The 16,210-nt window shown below is 55.6% G+C and overlaps 1 protein-coding gene across 1 annotated transcript in view; it reads left to right on the top strand.

The window, feature by feature from the left end:
• The window catches only part of CROCC (ciliary rootlet coiled-coil, rootletin), a 44,903-nt gene extending 29,482 nt beyond the window's left edge, over nucleotides 1-15,421 (top strand). Inside the window, 12 exon segments of the mRNA XM_007459266.1 lie at nucleotides 1,802-1,969; nucleotides 3,164-3,536; nucleotides 8,826-8,995; nucleotides 9,106-9,226; nucleotides 9,517-9,680; nucleotides 11,135-11,350; nucleotides 12,001-12,225; nucleotides 12,655-12,804; nucleotides 13,129-13,329; nucleotides 13,534-13,665; nucleotides 14,326-14,502; nucleotides 15,335-15,421. Of these exon segments, the coding sequence (XP_007459328.1) occupies nucleotides 1,802-1,969; nucleotides 3,164-3,536; nucleotides 8,826-8,995; nucleotides 9,106-9,226; nucleotides 9,517-9,680; nucleotides 11,135-11,350; nucleotides 12,001-12,225; nucleotides 12,655-12,804; nucleotides 13,129-13,329; nucleotides 13,534-13,665; nucleotides 14,326-14,502; nucleotides 15,335-15,421 (2,184 nt within the window).
• Nucleotides 15,422-16,210: the final 789 nt, after the last annotated feature.

The following is a 16,210-nucleotide window of genomic DNA, read 5'->3' as shown; positions in this document are numbered from 1 at the left end:
TGGGATCCTCCCGGACCGGGGCACGAACCCGCGCCCCCTGCATCGGCAGGCGGACTCCCAACCGCTGCGCCACCAGGGAAGCCCCTGGCAACCTTTTTTTGTAAAGCGCCCAGTAGTAAATATTTCCAGCTTTATGGGCCTTACGGTCTCTGTTGCAGCCACTCAACTCTGCCATCGTAGAGAGGAAGCAGGTCTGGATGGTACCTACATGAGTGGAGTGTGTTCCATTAAAACTTTCTTATGGACATTGAAATTTGAATTTTATATACTTTTTTTTTATGATTTTAAAAAAATTATTTAGGCTGCATTGGGTCTTCTTTGCTGCATGCGGGCTTTCTCTAGTTGCGGCGAGCGGGGGCTACTCTTTGTTGCGGTGCGCGGGCTTCTCTTGTTGCGGAGCACGGGCTCTAGGTGCGTGGGCTTCAGTAGTTGTGGCACGTGGGCTCAGTAGTTGTGGCTCGCGGGCTCTAGAGCGCAGGCTCAGTAGTTGTGGCGCACGGGCCTAGTTGCTCCGTGGCATATGGGATCTTCCTGGACCAGGCTTGAACCTGTGTCCCCTGCATTGGCAGGCGGATTCTTAACCACTGTGCAACCAGGGAAGTCCCCTGAATTTTATATACTTTTCACGTGTCAGAAATATTGTTCTTCATTTGCTTTTCTTTCAACCATGTAAAAATGAGTCCTTTTTAACTACTTAAAAATGTACAAACCATCCTTAGCTCAAGCCCTTACAGAAGCAGATGACCGGTGGAATTTGGCCTGCAGAATTTTGGCCTGCAGTTTGCAGAGCCCTGAACTAGATGATTTCCAAGCCCATCAATAACAGCAAGCATTTAACAAGTGCCTGCTGTATACTGGGCACTGCCTTGGACACTAAGGGCTCAGGCTTTCCCGCTCTAGAAGATCCAGCAGAACAGGAAACAGCCCCCTTTGGCACCCAGACCCTGCCTCCCCAGAGATATTGCAGCCTGAATAACAAATCCCCTCCACCTCCCACCGATGTACCCCTCTACCCGGGCCCCCTCCCAATGGGCTGAAGTCCCAGGAAACATTAGGAATCCCTGAAAGGAACTCTGTGCCAGGCTCTTGCTGGGTGTTTTGTGTGCTATAGCACGTTTTCATATTCCCTTTGCTGTAGCACTGTGGGGTAAGTAGGCCTCATCCCCTCACCTGCTCCTCTGGGGAAATAGGGGCCTAGAAACATACCTTTGATTCTGCTTGTCTGAGATCAAATCCCAGTCTGCTGCTTATGAGCTGTGTGACTTTGGGCAAGTCTCTTCACCTCTCTAAGCTTTCGTCTTCACGTCTGTTAAAGAGGGATAGTGTTAGTACCTACCCCGTATTGAGTTCATATGAGCAAAGTGCTTAGAACAGAGCTGGACACATGGTAAACACTCCATAAAAGTTAGGCATCATCGTAGAGGTGAAAAGTGACCCAGAGTTCCTGCCCTGCAGAACTCCTAGGGGTTCAGCACTCCCTACCTCTACTCTCCACGATAGGCAGTTATGATTAGGTGGTACATTGAGGTCATTGGTGCCCAGGTGCCTGGCGTGGCTCAACCAGGGTGGAGTTATCAGGGGCAGGCTCCCAGTGGATTGGGGTGGTGTTCAATGTATATGTCCCTAGAGCAGTGGGTCCCAAATACCCTCTGTGCCCGGTTTGGACTGGGCAGGGTATAGGGGCAGAGCTGAAAAGGCTGCCATTGGGGGCTGCGGGCACTCTCCAGTACCCTGGGCTAGAAGGGGCTGTGGGTGCTGAGAATGGGTCCTAGGTCCTGCCTGTGTCCACTCTTTCTCACAGATGAAGATGCTGGACAGTGAGAACGCCAGGCTGGGCCGGGAGCTGGTGGAGCTGCAGGGCCGCGTGGCACTGGGCGAGAGGGCAGAAAAGGAGGGCAGACGGGAGGCCCTGGGCCTCCGACAGAAGCTGCTGAAGGGCGAAGCCAACCTGGAGGCTGTGCGGCAGGAGGTAACTAGATGGTGGGCAGACTGCCTGGAGGAGGAGGATCCTCAGAGGCAGCCAGGCTGCCCTGGGCCTTCTCCAGTGAGAAGCAATGGGGACTCCAATGCTGGAGTCATTCTGAGAGATCACGTCTAGGACTGGTCCCTGTTCCCCACTCCTTGAGATTCTTCCCCAAGTATAATAATAACAATAATAACAACTGCAAGAACTGTGTAGTGGGGGTGGGGGGAGCTTTGTAGACAGAATCTTGTTTGATTCTCCCAGCAGCCTCATGATGTAGGTATAATTAGCCCCAGTTTACAGAGGGAACCAGACACTGGGGCTCAGAGAGGTCAAGGGATCTACTCAAGGTCACACAGCCACCCAGGTCTATCAGACTCCAAAGCCTACACTCTTTTCACTCTGTGTTTTCTGGCAGTGAATCTACTGTGTGACCTTGACTAAATCACTCAACCTCTCTGCTTTAGAGCATTCATGGGATAGGGGCTAGCACAGCAGGGGATGTATACCAGGTCCTTGTGTAGGTCTTGTCATCCAGGAGGTGTTCCATAGATGGTTTCCAGTGAAACTGATGACTGTGAGAGGCTGACTCATTCTCTGAACCAGAGGGGTATGTGTGAGTGTGTGTGACCATGCACTTCACTGGTAAATAATTTTTTACTACCACCCCTCATTGTGTGATTTATTGATAAATTATGTGTACCAAGAGGCAGTGTGGCCTAGTGGTTAAGAGGAAAGGCTCTGGAGCCAGGGTGCCTGGCTTTGAATCCTAGCTCTCAGTTTACTAGCTGTGTGGCCTCCGGCAAGTTACATAACTGCCCTGTGCTCAGTTTCCTCATCTGTAAAATGGAGATGATTTATAGTGGTAATTAGAGTTGATTTTTTTGAGGGGAAAGTACTTAGTGCCTGGCACTAATAATTCCTATCTATGTAAGCATTAGCTGTTAGCTTATTACTAATAAACTGTGTACATTGCAAGGCATATACACAGAAGAAAGAGACAGACAAATTCTAATAGTTTCCTTCCATACTCCCATGATGTTCCTGCATCTCCTGCCTGGGTGGAGACCATTAACGAAACAGGAGTTCTGCAAGCCACTTTTGGGCCCGTGGGCTCCAGGCTGAGCCTTGGAGGGTGAGTGTCGGGCTGAGGGGCGGCCTTGCTGACCCCCACCTCCCGGCCTTGCCCCCTCACCCCAGCTCCAGGGAGCCCAGCGGAAGCTGCAGGAGCAAGAGGGCGAGTTCCGGACCCGCGAGCGAGGCCTGCTGGGCTCCCTGGAGGAGGCACACAGCGCCCAGAAACAGCAGTTGGACCATGCCCGCAGCCTGGAACTGAAGCTGGAGGCCGCCCGGGCCGAGGCTGCGGAGCTGGGGCTGCGACTGAGCGCGGCCGAGGGCCGGGCTCAAGGCCTGGAGGCTGAGCTGGCCCGCGTGGAGACGCAACGGCGCGCAGCGGAGGCCCAGCTGGGGGGCCTGCGCTCAGCCCTGCGCCGGGGCCTGGGCCTCGGTGGTGTGTCTAGCCCTCCGCCGCGACCCGCGCCCGTCTCTCCTAACCGGAGCGCGCCTGTTGGAGGTGAGAGAGCTCGGTGGAGAAGGGGAGGGTCAGTGGGCGGGCCCCGCAGAACCTCCGCCCCTTCTCTCCGCCCCCATGTCCAGTTCTGTCCCGCCTACGAGGCCGCCCGTGGCCTGGCCCGCCCCGCCCCTCTTTTGATGACCAGTCTCAAACCCCGCCCCTTCAGCTAGTTCCTTGCTGAGACCCGCCTACCTGCGCCCCCCACCCCCCTTACATCACTTTCTGGCCCTTCGCTGGGCCACGCCCCTCTTGAGCCCAGTCTCAGTCCTGCCACTCACCCAGGCTGATCTGCGCACAACGTAGCTTGCTTCTTTTTAAAGGGAGTAGAGAGGATGCCGCTTTTTTTTTTCCATTGAAATATAGTTGATTTACAATGTGGTAATTTCTGCTGTATTGCAAAGTGATTCAGTTATACATGTATATACATTTTTAAAATATCCTGTTCCATTATGGTTTATCACAGAATATTGAATATAGTCCCCTGTGCTATACAGTAGGACCTTGTTGTTTATCCATTCTATACATAATAGTTTGCATCTGCTAATCCCAAACTCCCACTCAATTCCTCTCCCACCCCCCTTTCCCTTTGTCAGCCACAAATCTGTTCTCTGTGTCTGTGAGTCTGTTTCTGTTTCATAAAAGTTCATTTGTGTCATATTTTAGATTCCACATTTGAGTGGTTATCATACGGTATTTGTCTTTCTCTTTCTGACTTACTTCACTTAGTATGATAATCTCTAGGTCCATCCATGTTGCTGCAAATGGCATTATTTTGTTCTTTTTTATGACTGAGTAGTATTCCATTGTATATATGTACCACATCATCTTTTTTTTAAAAAACAAAATATTTATTTATCTATTTGGTTGCACCGGGTCTTAGTTGCGGCAGGTGGGCTCCTTAGTTGCGGCTCGCTGGCTCCTTAGTTGTGGCATATGAACTCTTAGTTGTGGGATGCATGTGGGATTTAGTTCCCTGACAAGGGATCGAACCCGGGCCCCCTGCATTGGTAGCGTGGAGTCTCATCCACTGCGCCACCAGTGAAGTCCCTGTACCACATCTTCTTTATCCATTCATCTGTTGATGGACATTTAGGTTGTTTCCATGTCTTGGCTATTGTGAATATGTGCTGCTGTGAACATAGGGGTGTGTGTATCTTTTTGAATTATATTTTTGTCTGGATATATGCCCAGGAGTGGGATTGCTAGATCATATGGCAACTCTATTTTTAGTTTTTTGAGGACCCTCCATACTGTTTTCCAGAGTGGCTGAGGGTGCTGCTTCTTAATGCCCTTAACTCCTCTGAGGCTTTGAGTCTCCACGCTTTCTAATTGACCCCTGCCCTCTCTCCATCAGCACCTCATCCTCTTCATTCTCCTGTCGCTGGCTCCACACCCCTCCATACCAGACCTATGACCCCCATATCTACCCCAGAAAGATACACACTCAGCCCAACCCCCCTTCCAGGAACTTCAGAAGAGATCCTCCCACCGCACCTGCTCCCAAGACCCAGGGGATGACTGGGAAAATCAGCACTGTGTTTCAGCAGGTGCAAGCAGCCTTTTCGGGAGCATTCATCTTGTCTCGGCCTGACCCCAATCTCACCTTGATTCCTAGGGCCTAGAATAGAACCTGTGGAATCTTAGAACGGTGGGAAATTTCACTATGAGATATTGAGTTGTTGCCTCTTCAAATCCACGGATTTAGCCCCAGGATTGCATTCGTTCATTCAGTTCCGCTATTTATTAAGCACATACTATGTGCCAAATACAGTTGAAGCACTGGGGATGGAGTGGTAAACAAAACTGACAAGCATTTCTGCTTTTATGGAGCTTATGGTCTAGGTGTGGGAGTAGCAGACAATAAAAGTGCTATATAAGTTAAATATAGAATGTATTGGGTGGTGGTATGAGCTGGAAAATAGGTAAGGAAAAATAAGTCAAGGGATATTGCTGGTGAGAATGTAAAACGTTGCAGCCACTTTGGAAAATAGTTTGGCAGTTCCTCAAAAAACTAAAACTTAGAATTACCGTATGACCCAACAATTCCACACCTAGGTATATACCCAAAAGAATAGGCACTTGAATAGATATTGTCCACCAGTGTTGGTTGTAGCATTATTCACAGTAGCCAAAATGTGGAAGCAACCAAAGTGTGAGTCGGCAGGTGAATTGATAATGTGATACCATTATTATTCAACCTTGAAAAGGAGTGACATTTTGATACGTGTTACAACATGGGTAAACTTTGACAACGTTATGCTAAGCGAAATAAGCTACTCACAAAAGGACAAGTATAGTATGATTTTACTTATATGAAATATTTAGAATAGACATTCATGGAGACAGAAAGAGTTTAGAGGTTACCAGGGGTGTAAAGGGGTGTGAGGAGGGGAGAATTAAGAGTTATTGCTTACTGGTTACAGAGTTTGGGGTTGTATTAGTCTGCCAAGGCTGCTGTGACAAAATACCACAAACTGAGTGGCTTAAACAACAGAAATTTATGTCTCAGGTTCTGGAGCCAGAAGCCCAAGGTCAGGGTGTGACAGGGCCATGCTTCCCCTAAAGGCATTAGGGAAGAATTTGTTCCAGGTTTCCTAGCTTATGGTAGTTCCTTGACTTATGGCAGCATAACCCCAGTCTTCACACGGAGTTCTCCTTGAGTGTGTGTCTCAAGTCCCCCTTTTTATAAGGACACCGATCATACTGGATTAGGGTCCACCCTACTCCAGTATGACCTCGTCTTAACTCATGACATCCATAACAACCCTATCTCCAAATAAGGTCACATTCTGGGTATGGCAATTAGGACTTCAACATATGAATTTTGAGGAAATGCAGTTCAACCCATAATAGGGGTGATGGAAAGGATTTAGAAACAGTGGTGATGTTCACACGACAGCGTGAGTATAATTAATGCTACTTAAAGGTGGTGAGAAAGGCATATTTTGTTATATATTATCTTATCACAGTAAAATTTCTTTTTTTTAATAAATTTATTTATTTATTTTTGGCTGCGTTGGGTCTTCGTTGCAACGTGCGGGCTTTCTCTAGATGCAGCGAATGGGGGCTACTCTTTGTTGCGGTGCGCCAGCTTCTCATTGCGGTGGCTTCTCTTGCTGCGGAGCATAGGCTCCAGTTGTTGTGGTGTGCGGGCTCAGTAGTTGTGGCGTGCGGGCTTCGTTGCTCCGCGGCATGTGGGATCTTCCCAGACCAGGGCTCGAACCTGTGTCCCCTGCATTGGCAGGCGGATTCTCAACCACTGCGCCACCAGGGAAGCCCCAGTAAGATTGTTTTTGAAGCTAAGGCCAGGATGGGGGCTAAGGTGTCCCTGTGGGAGGCAGGGAGAGCCCCGCTGAGGAGGAGTGGGGAAGGGAAGGGTGGGAGAAGAGACTGAGGGCAAGTGGAGAAGTCCTGAGTGGCGGCACCCCTGTCCTGTGCAGAGCAAGGGCCGCAGCGCTGCCGGAGTGGGGCGAGCAAGGTGGAGAGGTGTGGGACGTGAGGCCTTGGGACACCAGACCTGCTCAAGCGGTCCTTGCAGGCCGCCACGAGGGTACCGGCTTCACTCTGAGGGGAGGGAGGCAGTGGGTAGACGTCCTGCTCTGGGTCCTCTGGGTGCTGATGGAGCCATGGGGCTGGTTGGGTGTCACTGCTAAGGCCGACCCCCGTCCTGCAGTTCTTATTATTGACCTCCAGGTGCTGTCCCGTCTCTGTCCACCCTGTCCCCTCCCACCTCGTCATTGCCCGTCATCTCCCAAGCACAGTTCAAGTTTTTCTGCTGGGAAATAGGGGCACCTGGGTTCAAATCCCAGCTCTGGATCTTCCAAGCTTTGAGACCAAGCAAATTACTTAACTGCTCTGAGCCTGCCCAGCCTGTGAAGCGGGGAAGTTGGTCCTTACCTCTCAGGGAATTACTGTGAGGATGAAACGAGATGATGAAGGGAAAGCGTTGGCCCAGTGCCTGGCACATAGTAAGCGCTCGTTACAGGGAGGTGTTGAGGGGATGGAGTGTCCACCCTTGGACTGGGCCCAGGGGATGCAGCCCTCATGCGCTTGTGGTCTGGGTGGGAGAGGCAGACATCGGACCCCCTTGAGGGTGGGATGAGCTCACCCTAACCCAGCCTGGGGTCAGGGAGGCCTCTGAGGAGTGTTCTTTTTTTAAAAAATAAATTTATTAACAGGAATAAAGACAGAGACCTACTGGAGAACAGACTTGAGGATATGGGGAGGGGGAAGGGTGAAGTGTGTTAGGGCGAGAGAGAGACATGGACATATATATACTAACAAACGTAAGGTAGATAGCCAGTGGGAAGCAGCCGCATGGCACAGGGAAACCGGCTCGGTTCTTTGTGGCTGTCTGGAGGGGGGGGATAGGGAGGGGGGGAGGGAGGGAGACAAAGAGGGAAGAGATATGGGAACATATATATATGTATAACTGACTCACTCTGTTATAAAGCAGAAACTAACACACCATTGTAAAGCAATTATACCCCAATAAAGATGTTAAAAAAATAAAAAAATAAAAAATAAAAAAAAATAAATTTATTTATTTATTCAGTTATTTAATTTTTGGCTGCATTGGGTCTTTGCTGCTGCACGCGGGTTTTCTCTAGTTGCGGTGAGCGGGGGCTGCTCTTCCTTGCGGTGCGTGGGCTTCTCATTGCGGTGGCTTCTCTCGTTGCAGAGCACGGGCTCTAGGCGCTCGGGCTTCAGTAGTTGTGGCACTCGGGCTCAATAGTTGTAGCTTGTAGCCTCTAGAGCGCAGGGTCAGTAGTTGTGGCGCACGGGCTTAGTTGCTCCGTGGCATGTGGGATCTTCCCGGCCCAGGGCTCGAACCCGTGTCCCCTGCATTGGCAGGTGGGTTATCAACCACTGCGCCACCAGGGAAGCCCCTGAGGAATGTTCTTTACACGTAGGAATGGGCCAGGCAAAGAGAAGCCATTGAGAGAGAAGGCAACAGAAGGTACAAAGGCCCTGGTGCCTTTGTAAGAGGGAATGTTCTAGAATGTGGGAGCTGTGGGTGATGTGAAGTGGCCAGCTTGTCAAGGGAGAGGGTGATGCTGGTGGGGGTGAGCGACAGGTGATGGCAAGGAAGCTGGGCTTGGTTCTGAGGGTTGGGAGGGCTGGTCAGGGGTTAAGCAAGAGGTTGAGGGGGCCCAGTTTGTGCTGTGGGGAGCTCACTGGGCTGCCGGGCTCAGCAGGGATGGGCGAGATGCATTGGGAGCCTGCAGACACCAACCAGGCAGGAGAGGCCTGTGGCTCCTGCATCCCCGAGTGTGTCTCATTCTCTAGGAAGTGGGGAAGAGCTCAGCAGCCCCAAGCCTTTGGAACGCAGCCCTGGGTCCCAGCCATCATCCCCAGGACCTGCCACCTCCCCGGCATCTCCAGACCTGGACCCGGAAGCAGTGCGGGGGGCCCTCCGGGAGTTCCTGCAGGAGCTGCAGAGCGCCCAGAGAGAACGGGTGAGGTGGGGCGTGAGTGGCTGCAGGGGGAGCCCCGTGGCCCAGGGCCCTGTGAGGGGCCGCAGGTCGTCCGAGCAGGTCTTCCCTTCCCCCCAACATGGGGGTTGCAGGATGAGCTTCGGGCCCAGACGAGTACCCTGAGTCGCCAGCTGGCTGAGGTGGAGGCCGAGAGGGACAGTGCGACCTCACGGGCAAGGCAGCTGCAGAAGGCTGTGGCTGCGAGTGCGGAGGGTGAGTCTAACCCTCTGGGTCCTTGCTTTGCTCTCTTATGCCCTTAGCAGCTGAGGTGGGAGGCTGTGGGCTTGGCCTGAGCCACTCCTGCGTCCCTGCCCTGGCCACCGTGGCCTGAGCGGGCTGTCTCCTCTGGGGCCCCCTCCCTGGCCAGCCTCACACTGTGTCCAGACCCACGGACCCCCCAAGGGCTCAGAGAGGCAAGCCCTGCAGTGGGCGGAGGGCGAGCCTGATTCAGGTCTCAGGCTGTGGGCCTGGCCGGGCCTGACGGAGCTGGGTGGGGGCCGCAGCCCAGCGCAGCACGGACGGGCGGCTGAGCGGGGCCCAGGCCGAGCTGGCGCTGCAGGAGGAGAGAGCGCGGCACAGCGAGCAGGAGCGCCGGGCTGTGCTGGACCAGGTGGCTGCCCTGGAGAGGGGCCTGCAGGCCACCGAGAGCGAGCTCCGGGCCAGCCAGGTAGGCAGGAGCTGAGGGCCAGTGGGGGAGGGCGGTGGGGTGCGGGCAATCTGTGTGCACCTGAGTGGACGTCTGTAAGGCTGCCTGTGCGCATCTCCGTTCTGTCCGCCTGGGTCTGCCAGCACCCACTGACGTGACCAGCCTGTGACTTTCTCCAAAAGCACATTCAGATTTCATCATCTTGTTCCATATGAGGTCATTAGGCTACAGAAGAAAGAGCCTGGGCGTTTGCAGCTCACAGTCCTGGGTTCAAGTTCTTGGCCTGCTGCGTGATTCTCGCTTTCCTCACCTATAAAAGGGGGAGAACAGTAACTCTCTCCCAGAGACGATGCACGTGCACTCTTAGCACATAGACAGTGCTCAGGGGACCTGTTTCCTTCATCTCTGTATAGCCACACCACTGGTGTTCTGGGGGTTTTATGTGTGTTTGGGAGACATCTGTATATACATGTGTGTGCGTGCGCGCGCGCGTGTGTGTGTGTGTGTGTGTGTGTGTCTGGGGCAGGAAGCACAGGCCCTGGTGGTGACGGTCCAGGCCGCCGAAGCCTTGAGCCCTTCTTGCAGCCACAGACTCCCCCCCTCCCCTTTCCTCCTCTGGCCCTCCATGCCTGTCCCCACAGCCCACCCCAGGCCTCTGGCTCCAGGCCGAGCTTGAGCTGGATTGTTGTGTCTGCGGCTCCGGCTCTGGCCTTGGGCCCAGCCACAGGGGCCGCGGGAGGAGGCCAGGAACAAAGCTGGGCAGGAGCCAGAGTGGGGCTGCTGGGCCCAGACATGGCAGGGCTGGGGCTCTGAGCAGGGTGGAAGCGGGGCAGGCCTGGGCGCTGTTGTAACAGCCCCTTGCCCCACCCTGTCTCTAGGATGGTGACAGGAAGAGAAGGACCCCCTGTCTGTCTTCCTGCCCTATCCCCACTCCCCAAGTCTCCTTCACCAGCCGACCCCGCATCGGGAAGGGAGGAGTATCATCCCTTAAAACCCGGCAGGGCCCAGGGCTCCTGCCCGACTCAGCTCAGGTCCCACATGCAGCTCTGGGCCCGCCTCTGGAGAGCGATGCAGCAGAGCAGGGAAGCCCTGGAATCTGCATTTTTACATCTTCCACCCTCACCGCCCTGGGGCTCTGTAAACACCCAGGTTGTGGCGTCCCTGGACCAAACCGGTCCCCCGATCACACAGAGGTGAAATAGGGCCAGAGAGCAGGGACGGAGGGATGTGCCTGGATCACACAGCCTGTGAGACTTGGGCAAAACTGGAAAGTGCTCTGGGATCCTCAAGTCACCCTGTGAGCGTGTGGGGAGACGGAGGCCCCAAGAGGGTCAGGGGCTGGCCCTGGGTCACACAGCAAGTGGTGTCTGTGACCACTTCCAGGCTGCTCCCCACTTCCTCCTAAGGGTCCTGAGGGATGTGGGAGGCGTGGGGTGGGCTGCACAGCTGGGGCCTGAGCCCTGTCCCACCCACAGGAGAAGATCAGCAAGATGAAGGCCAACGAGGTGAAGCTGGAGAGCGACAAGCGGCGTCTGAAGGAGGTGCTGGATGCCTCTGAGAGCCGCAGCGTCAAGCTGGAGCTGCAGCGGCGCTCGCTCGAGGGGGAGCTGCAGCGCAGCCGCCTGGGCCTGAGCGACCGGGAGGCCCAGGCCCAGGCCCTCCGGGAGCGGGTAGATTCCCTGCAGAGGCAGGTGGGTCCCCTCCCCTGACCTCAGGCCCCTCTTCTGCATGCCCCGTGCCAAGTGCATTATGGGGACTCTGTTTGATCCTCCCAGCTACCCTGCGAGGCAGGTATTTTCATCACCCCATTTCACAGATGGGCAGATGGAAGCTCACGGAAGTGACGTCATTGCCCAAGATCCCATAGCTAATAAGAGGCAGGGCCAAAATGAGAATTCAGGACTGTTTGTTGATGGAGTCTGCACTCGTAGGAGGCATGTGGGACCAGTTAGAGACATAGATTTCACTCATTTTCTTTTTTTGCCTTGGCCGCCAGGAAGCTCAGCTCTAACTGGAATGTTCAGTAGCTCTGCTAGCCCTACACTGTCACCCACCTAAGTCAAGAACACAGAAAATCTCAGGGTTGTGGTGGTTACCCTTTCTTCTCCATAACAGGGAGGAAAGGGGAATGAGAACAGGTGGAAGACCATGGGGTCTGGGACAGCCAGGTTGATGGCATTCTGTGTGAGGGTAGTTAACTGGTGGTGCGACCAGGCCCAGGTTGTAGTCACCTGAGCCAGTGGGAAGACATGGGAACAGTATCGGTGAGAAAAGGCCTAGACAGAGGTGGCAGGGGCTTGGGTTAGGCAGACCTGGACCATCCTGTCTGTCTTCCCACCAGGTGGCAGACAGTGAGGCGAAGGCGGGGACTCTGCAGCTGACGGTCGAGCGGCTGAGGGGGGCCCTGGCCAAGGTGGAAGAGAGCGAGGGGGTCCTGCGGGACAAGGTGCAGGGCCTGATGGAGGCTCTGACCCAAAGCAGCACCAGCCTCACCAGCACCCAGGACAAGAACCTGCACCTGCAGAAGGCCCTGACTGCTTGTGAACATGACCGCCAAGTGCTCCAAGTATGGGGGTTCCAGGGTCCTGCTGCGGGCGGGCCCAGTGAGAGTTAGCCTATAAAGGCAGGCTTGGGGGCCCTGGTGGAGAGCTGACCTCTGGGACGGTCAATAAGAGCTGCCTTTGAGGGAGGGGTGGGCCCAGTAAGAGCATCAGCCAATGAGGGGAGGCTTTGGGGGAAGGTGGGATCAAGCCTACTAGGACAGGCTGCAGGACCCAGGGGCAGGCTAAGGGAAGAGCTGGGGTCTGAGGGCTTCCCCACCTTGTGTAGGTCAGTGGCAAGGCTGTGGGCCAGGCCTGCTGTCTGGCTTACTCTCCAGGTGAGAGGACTACCTGTTTAAGGGGCTGTGAACCTGGCCCGGAGGTCCCGAGTAGAGAGGAGGCCCTTGCCTCAGGGCTCCCAGGACAGCCTGGCACCATTAGCCCTTGTCCCGCAGGAACGGCTGGAGGCCACGCGGCAGGCGTTATCCGAGGCAAGGAAGCAGAGCAGCTCCCTGGCCGAGCAGGTGCAGACCATGCGGGGTGAGCTAGCGGACCTGGAGCTGCAGCGGGCGGAGTCCGAGGGCCGGCTGCAACCGCTGCAGGAGGTGAGGGCCAGGGTGGCCCTTCCGTTCCCAGGCCCGTGAGGCCCTTGGCGTCGGGACCTTCTCACCTATCTCCACCTTAATCCCAAACCTAGGCCCAGCCTCCTGTGAGGAAGCATGGTTCACTCAGTCCATATCCCCATTATACAGATGGAGAAACTGAGGCCCAGAGAGAACTGTCTGGCCTCGGGTGACCATTCCCTGATGTGGGCCTCATAATAGCCTTACCTAGAAAGTGGGCCTGGCAGGCTGGCATCATCATCTCCAAGCTTCCAGTGCACACCCTGAGGCCCAGAGGGATTAGGGACTCGCTGGCTTCTGCTGCAGGCGCTGCGGCAACGGCAAGAAGGTGAGGCTGCGGCCCTACACACGGTCCAGAAGCTGCAGGATGAGCGGCGGCTGCTGCAGGAGCGCCTGGGGAGCCTGCAGCGTGCCCTGGCTCAGCTGGAGGCCGAGAAGCGGGAGGCGGAGCGCTCAGCCCTGCAGCTGGAGAAGGACCGGGTGGCCCTCAAGAGGATGCTGGACAAGGTGGGCTGTTCCCTAGGGCCCTCCCTTCACTTCCTTGGGTCCCAGCCCTGGTTGGTCCCAGCTGTGTGTCCCCAGGGTGTGGGGGCTGCAGGTCCCCCCGGCCCTGCTACCTGTAACCCAACACCCCTTTCTGAGCTGCTCCCACTTCCTGGGACCTCCCTCCTTCCCCGGGCACCCTGACCCCCTCCCACTCTCCCCACCTAGGTGGAACGGGAAAAGCTTCGCAGTCACGAGGACACGGTGCGGCTGAGCGCAGAGAAGGGCCACCTGGACCACACGCTCACAGAGGCTGAGTTGGAGCTGGCCGAGGCCCGGGGGCAGATCCAGCTGCTGGAGGTCTAGCCCCTGCCCACCCAGCCCTGGACACACTTTCTCTCCCCAGCCCTGGACCCAACTCCACCCCCACAGTCCACGAGCCCAGAGCCTTGGAGGGGGTGCCCAGAGCCAGGTCCCAGAGGGAGGGGTCCTCTCCAGAGTGGAGAGGAAAGAGACCTGTCAGCACACGTGCCTGTGTGCTCACGTTGGTTGTGGACGTGAAGAGCTATGAGTGTATGTGAGAGTATTCTTGCGCATGTAGCACGAATCTTGTGCATGGATGTGGCATATTTTAAGTATTAGGGGTATATCTGTATCTTTGTGTACAGGTCTCTTCTTGTATGTAGATGTATGTAAGAGTATTGGGCTTTTGCACATATGCATGCATCCATGTGAACACAGGTGTTTACATGCTTTCTTTTATCTATCTTATCTATCTCTATTTGTATACACGTATGGGCTTGTCTCTGTGTTTGAATATGTCTGTGTGTGTGTGTGCCTGAGGGGGGGTCACTAACTACCCTGACCCAGGATTTGCAGGCCAGGAGGGCTGGGGGGTGGGAGAAAAACAAGGGTCTCTCCTACATCCCCTGCTTTGCCCCAAGGGGCCCTCAGGCTCCCACCCCAGGGAGGTGCCTGACACCCTACGGCCAGAGGCCTGACCCGTGGGCCCTCCTGCAGGCTCAGGTGGCAGCACTGCAGCAGAACCACAGCCCAGCGCGGCTGGAGGTGGATGAGCAGCGGCTGGAGCTGCAGCAGGAAGTGGATCGCCTGCGCAGTGCCCAGGTGCAGACGGAGCGCACCCTGGAGGCGCGGGAGCGGGCCCACCGGCAGCGGGTGCGTGGCCTGGAGGAGCAGGTACTCAGGCCTGGTGGGCTCTGGCCCTTCCCCACGGGGCGGCAGCATCTGCAGGACTCCCCCTTCAGGAGGCTGGGCCAGGATGGAAGTGTGGAGCTGGGGGAAGGGGGCGGAGGAGGAGGAGGGGGCGAGGGAGAGGAGGAAGTGGCAGCAGGGAGAGGGCTGGCAGTAACCTCTTGGGTATAAGCGGTCAATGGCACCCATAACTGAAACGGTCAGGGTGGATCTGTGCTGCTATGAGCCATGGCTGGACACAGGGGCTCAAGTGATGTCATTGGAACTCAGTCCCCTTGCCACGGCTCCATGCCCGGGCAGGCCGTCTCCCCGGCTGCCACAGGTGGCCTCAGCAGCTCCAGCCTCGGGTTATCCTAACAACCCGTGATCCCAGCGGAGAGGGGGGCCCTTTTCCCTGAGATCAGCAGCACAAGTCCCAAGGATGAGCCTCACTTGGCCAGCTGAGACCGCAGGCCCCCTCGTGACCGTCTCTGTCCTGATCATGTCTGCAGGGCAAGGCTGCTTTGGTAGGCCAGGCCTGGGTCACAGGTCCACCCCTGGAGTCCAGCTAGCTCCAGGCCTGGCCTAGTGGTGAGAGTGGGGATGGGTGGCCCCCAAAGAGAGGCCGAGCAGTCTGGAGACACCTCACTGCTCCATGGAGCAAAATGAGAAGGGGAGGAAATCCCCTGGCTCTTAATGACACCTGGTTTTTCTGAAACAAGCAGCACTGGGTTCCTTCTGGTGTCCTTCCATCAATCACACCCCACCCCCGCTGCCCCGCTTTCTCTGAACCCAGGCTGGGGTCCTGGGCTGGCCCTACCGCCTCTTTCTTCTCCAGGTATCCACACTGAAGGGACAGTTGCAGCAGGAGCTTAGAAGGGGCTCAGCTTCTTTCTCCCCCTCCTCCGGCCCCCCAGAGAAGTGAGCACCTTGCTGGCTGGCATCCTGGAGACCAGCCCCGTGGCCGGGGCGGGACAGGGGAGGGGGGGCTCCGGCACCAGGCCAGACCCTGCAGCGCCCTCCCAGCCTCGTCAGAGCCAACCACCCTCTATGGGCTCCCCACTCAGTCCAGCCCCCTCTCCCCCAGGATGAGCCCGTGTGAGGTCCCCCAGGACAAGTTTGAGGTCCTCCTTGAGTGGCTGAGCCAAAGCCAGGGGTTGGAGAGACCGCCCCCCCGCCCCACCCTTGTCTGTGGCCGACCCTGGAGCACAGGTTCACGGGAAAGAGAAGGGATGTCCAGGCCTGGGCAGGGGACCTTCTCTGGCTTCCCAGAGATCTCTTTGCCTTAGTTGAGAGCATTTATCAGGAAATTCCTCAGAGTTCAGACTCCCTGTATTTTTGTACCTTTTTACAATGTTAACTGTTCAGAACTGTTTTGTGTTTTTTGTAACAAGATGATCCCATTTAAAAAAAGACAGTTTGTACAGATGTGTCCCTTTACTATTAATGTGCCTTCTCCACCTGGGAGACAGGAGGGGGGACAAGAGGGCCCTGGGGCCAGAGGGATGGGGTCCCCTAGTGGGTGCTCAGGGAGATGGGGGCAGCTTTTGAAAGGCCTGTGACGAAACGTAAGGAACTTACCAACCTCACAGGATGTAGGGATGGGGAGGCCTCCAGGGTCCTGGGCCACCCACCCCATTTAACAGACGGAGCTGTTGAGGTTTGGGATGGGACCCGACCTATGCAGCTCGACTCTTTCCAGCTGAAGCTTTCT

The sequence above is a fragment of the Lipotes vexillifer genome, unplaced genomic scaffold (assembly GCF_000442215.2).
Source record: "Lipotes vexillifer unplaced genomic scaffold, Lipotes_vexillifer_v1.1 scaffold496, whole genome shotgun sequence".
NCBI lineage: Eukaryota > Metazoa > Chordata > Mammalia > Artiodactyla > Lipotidae > Lipotes > Lipotes vexillifer.
The sequence above is the reverse complement of the archived record's forward strand: the minus strand, read 5'-3'. Positions and strand labels throughout refer to the sequence as shown.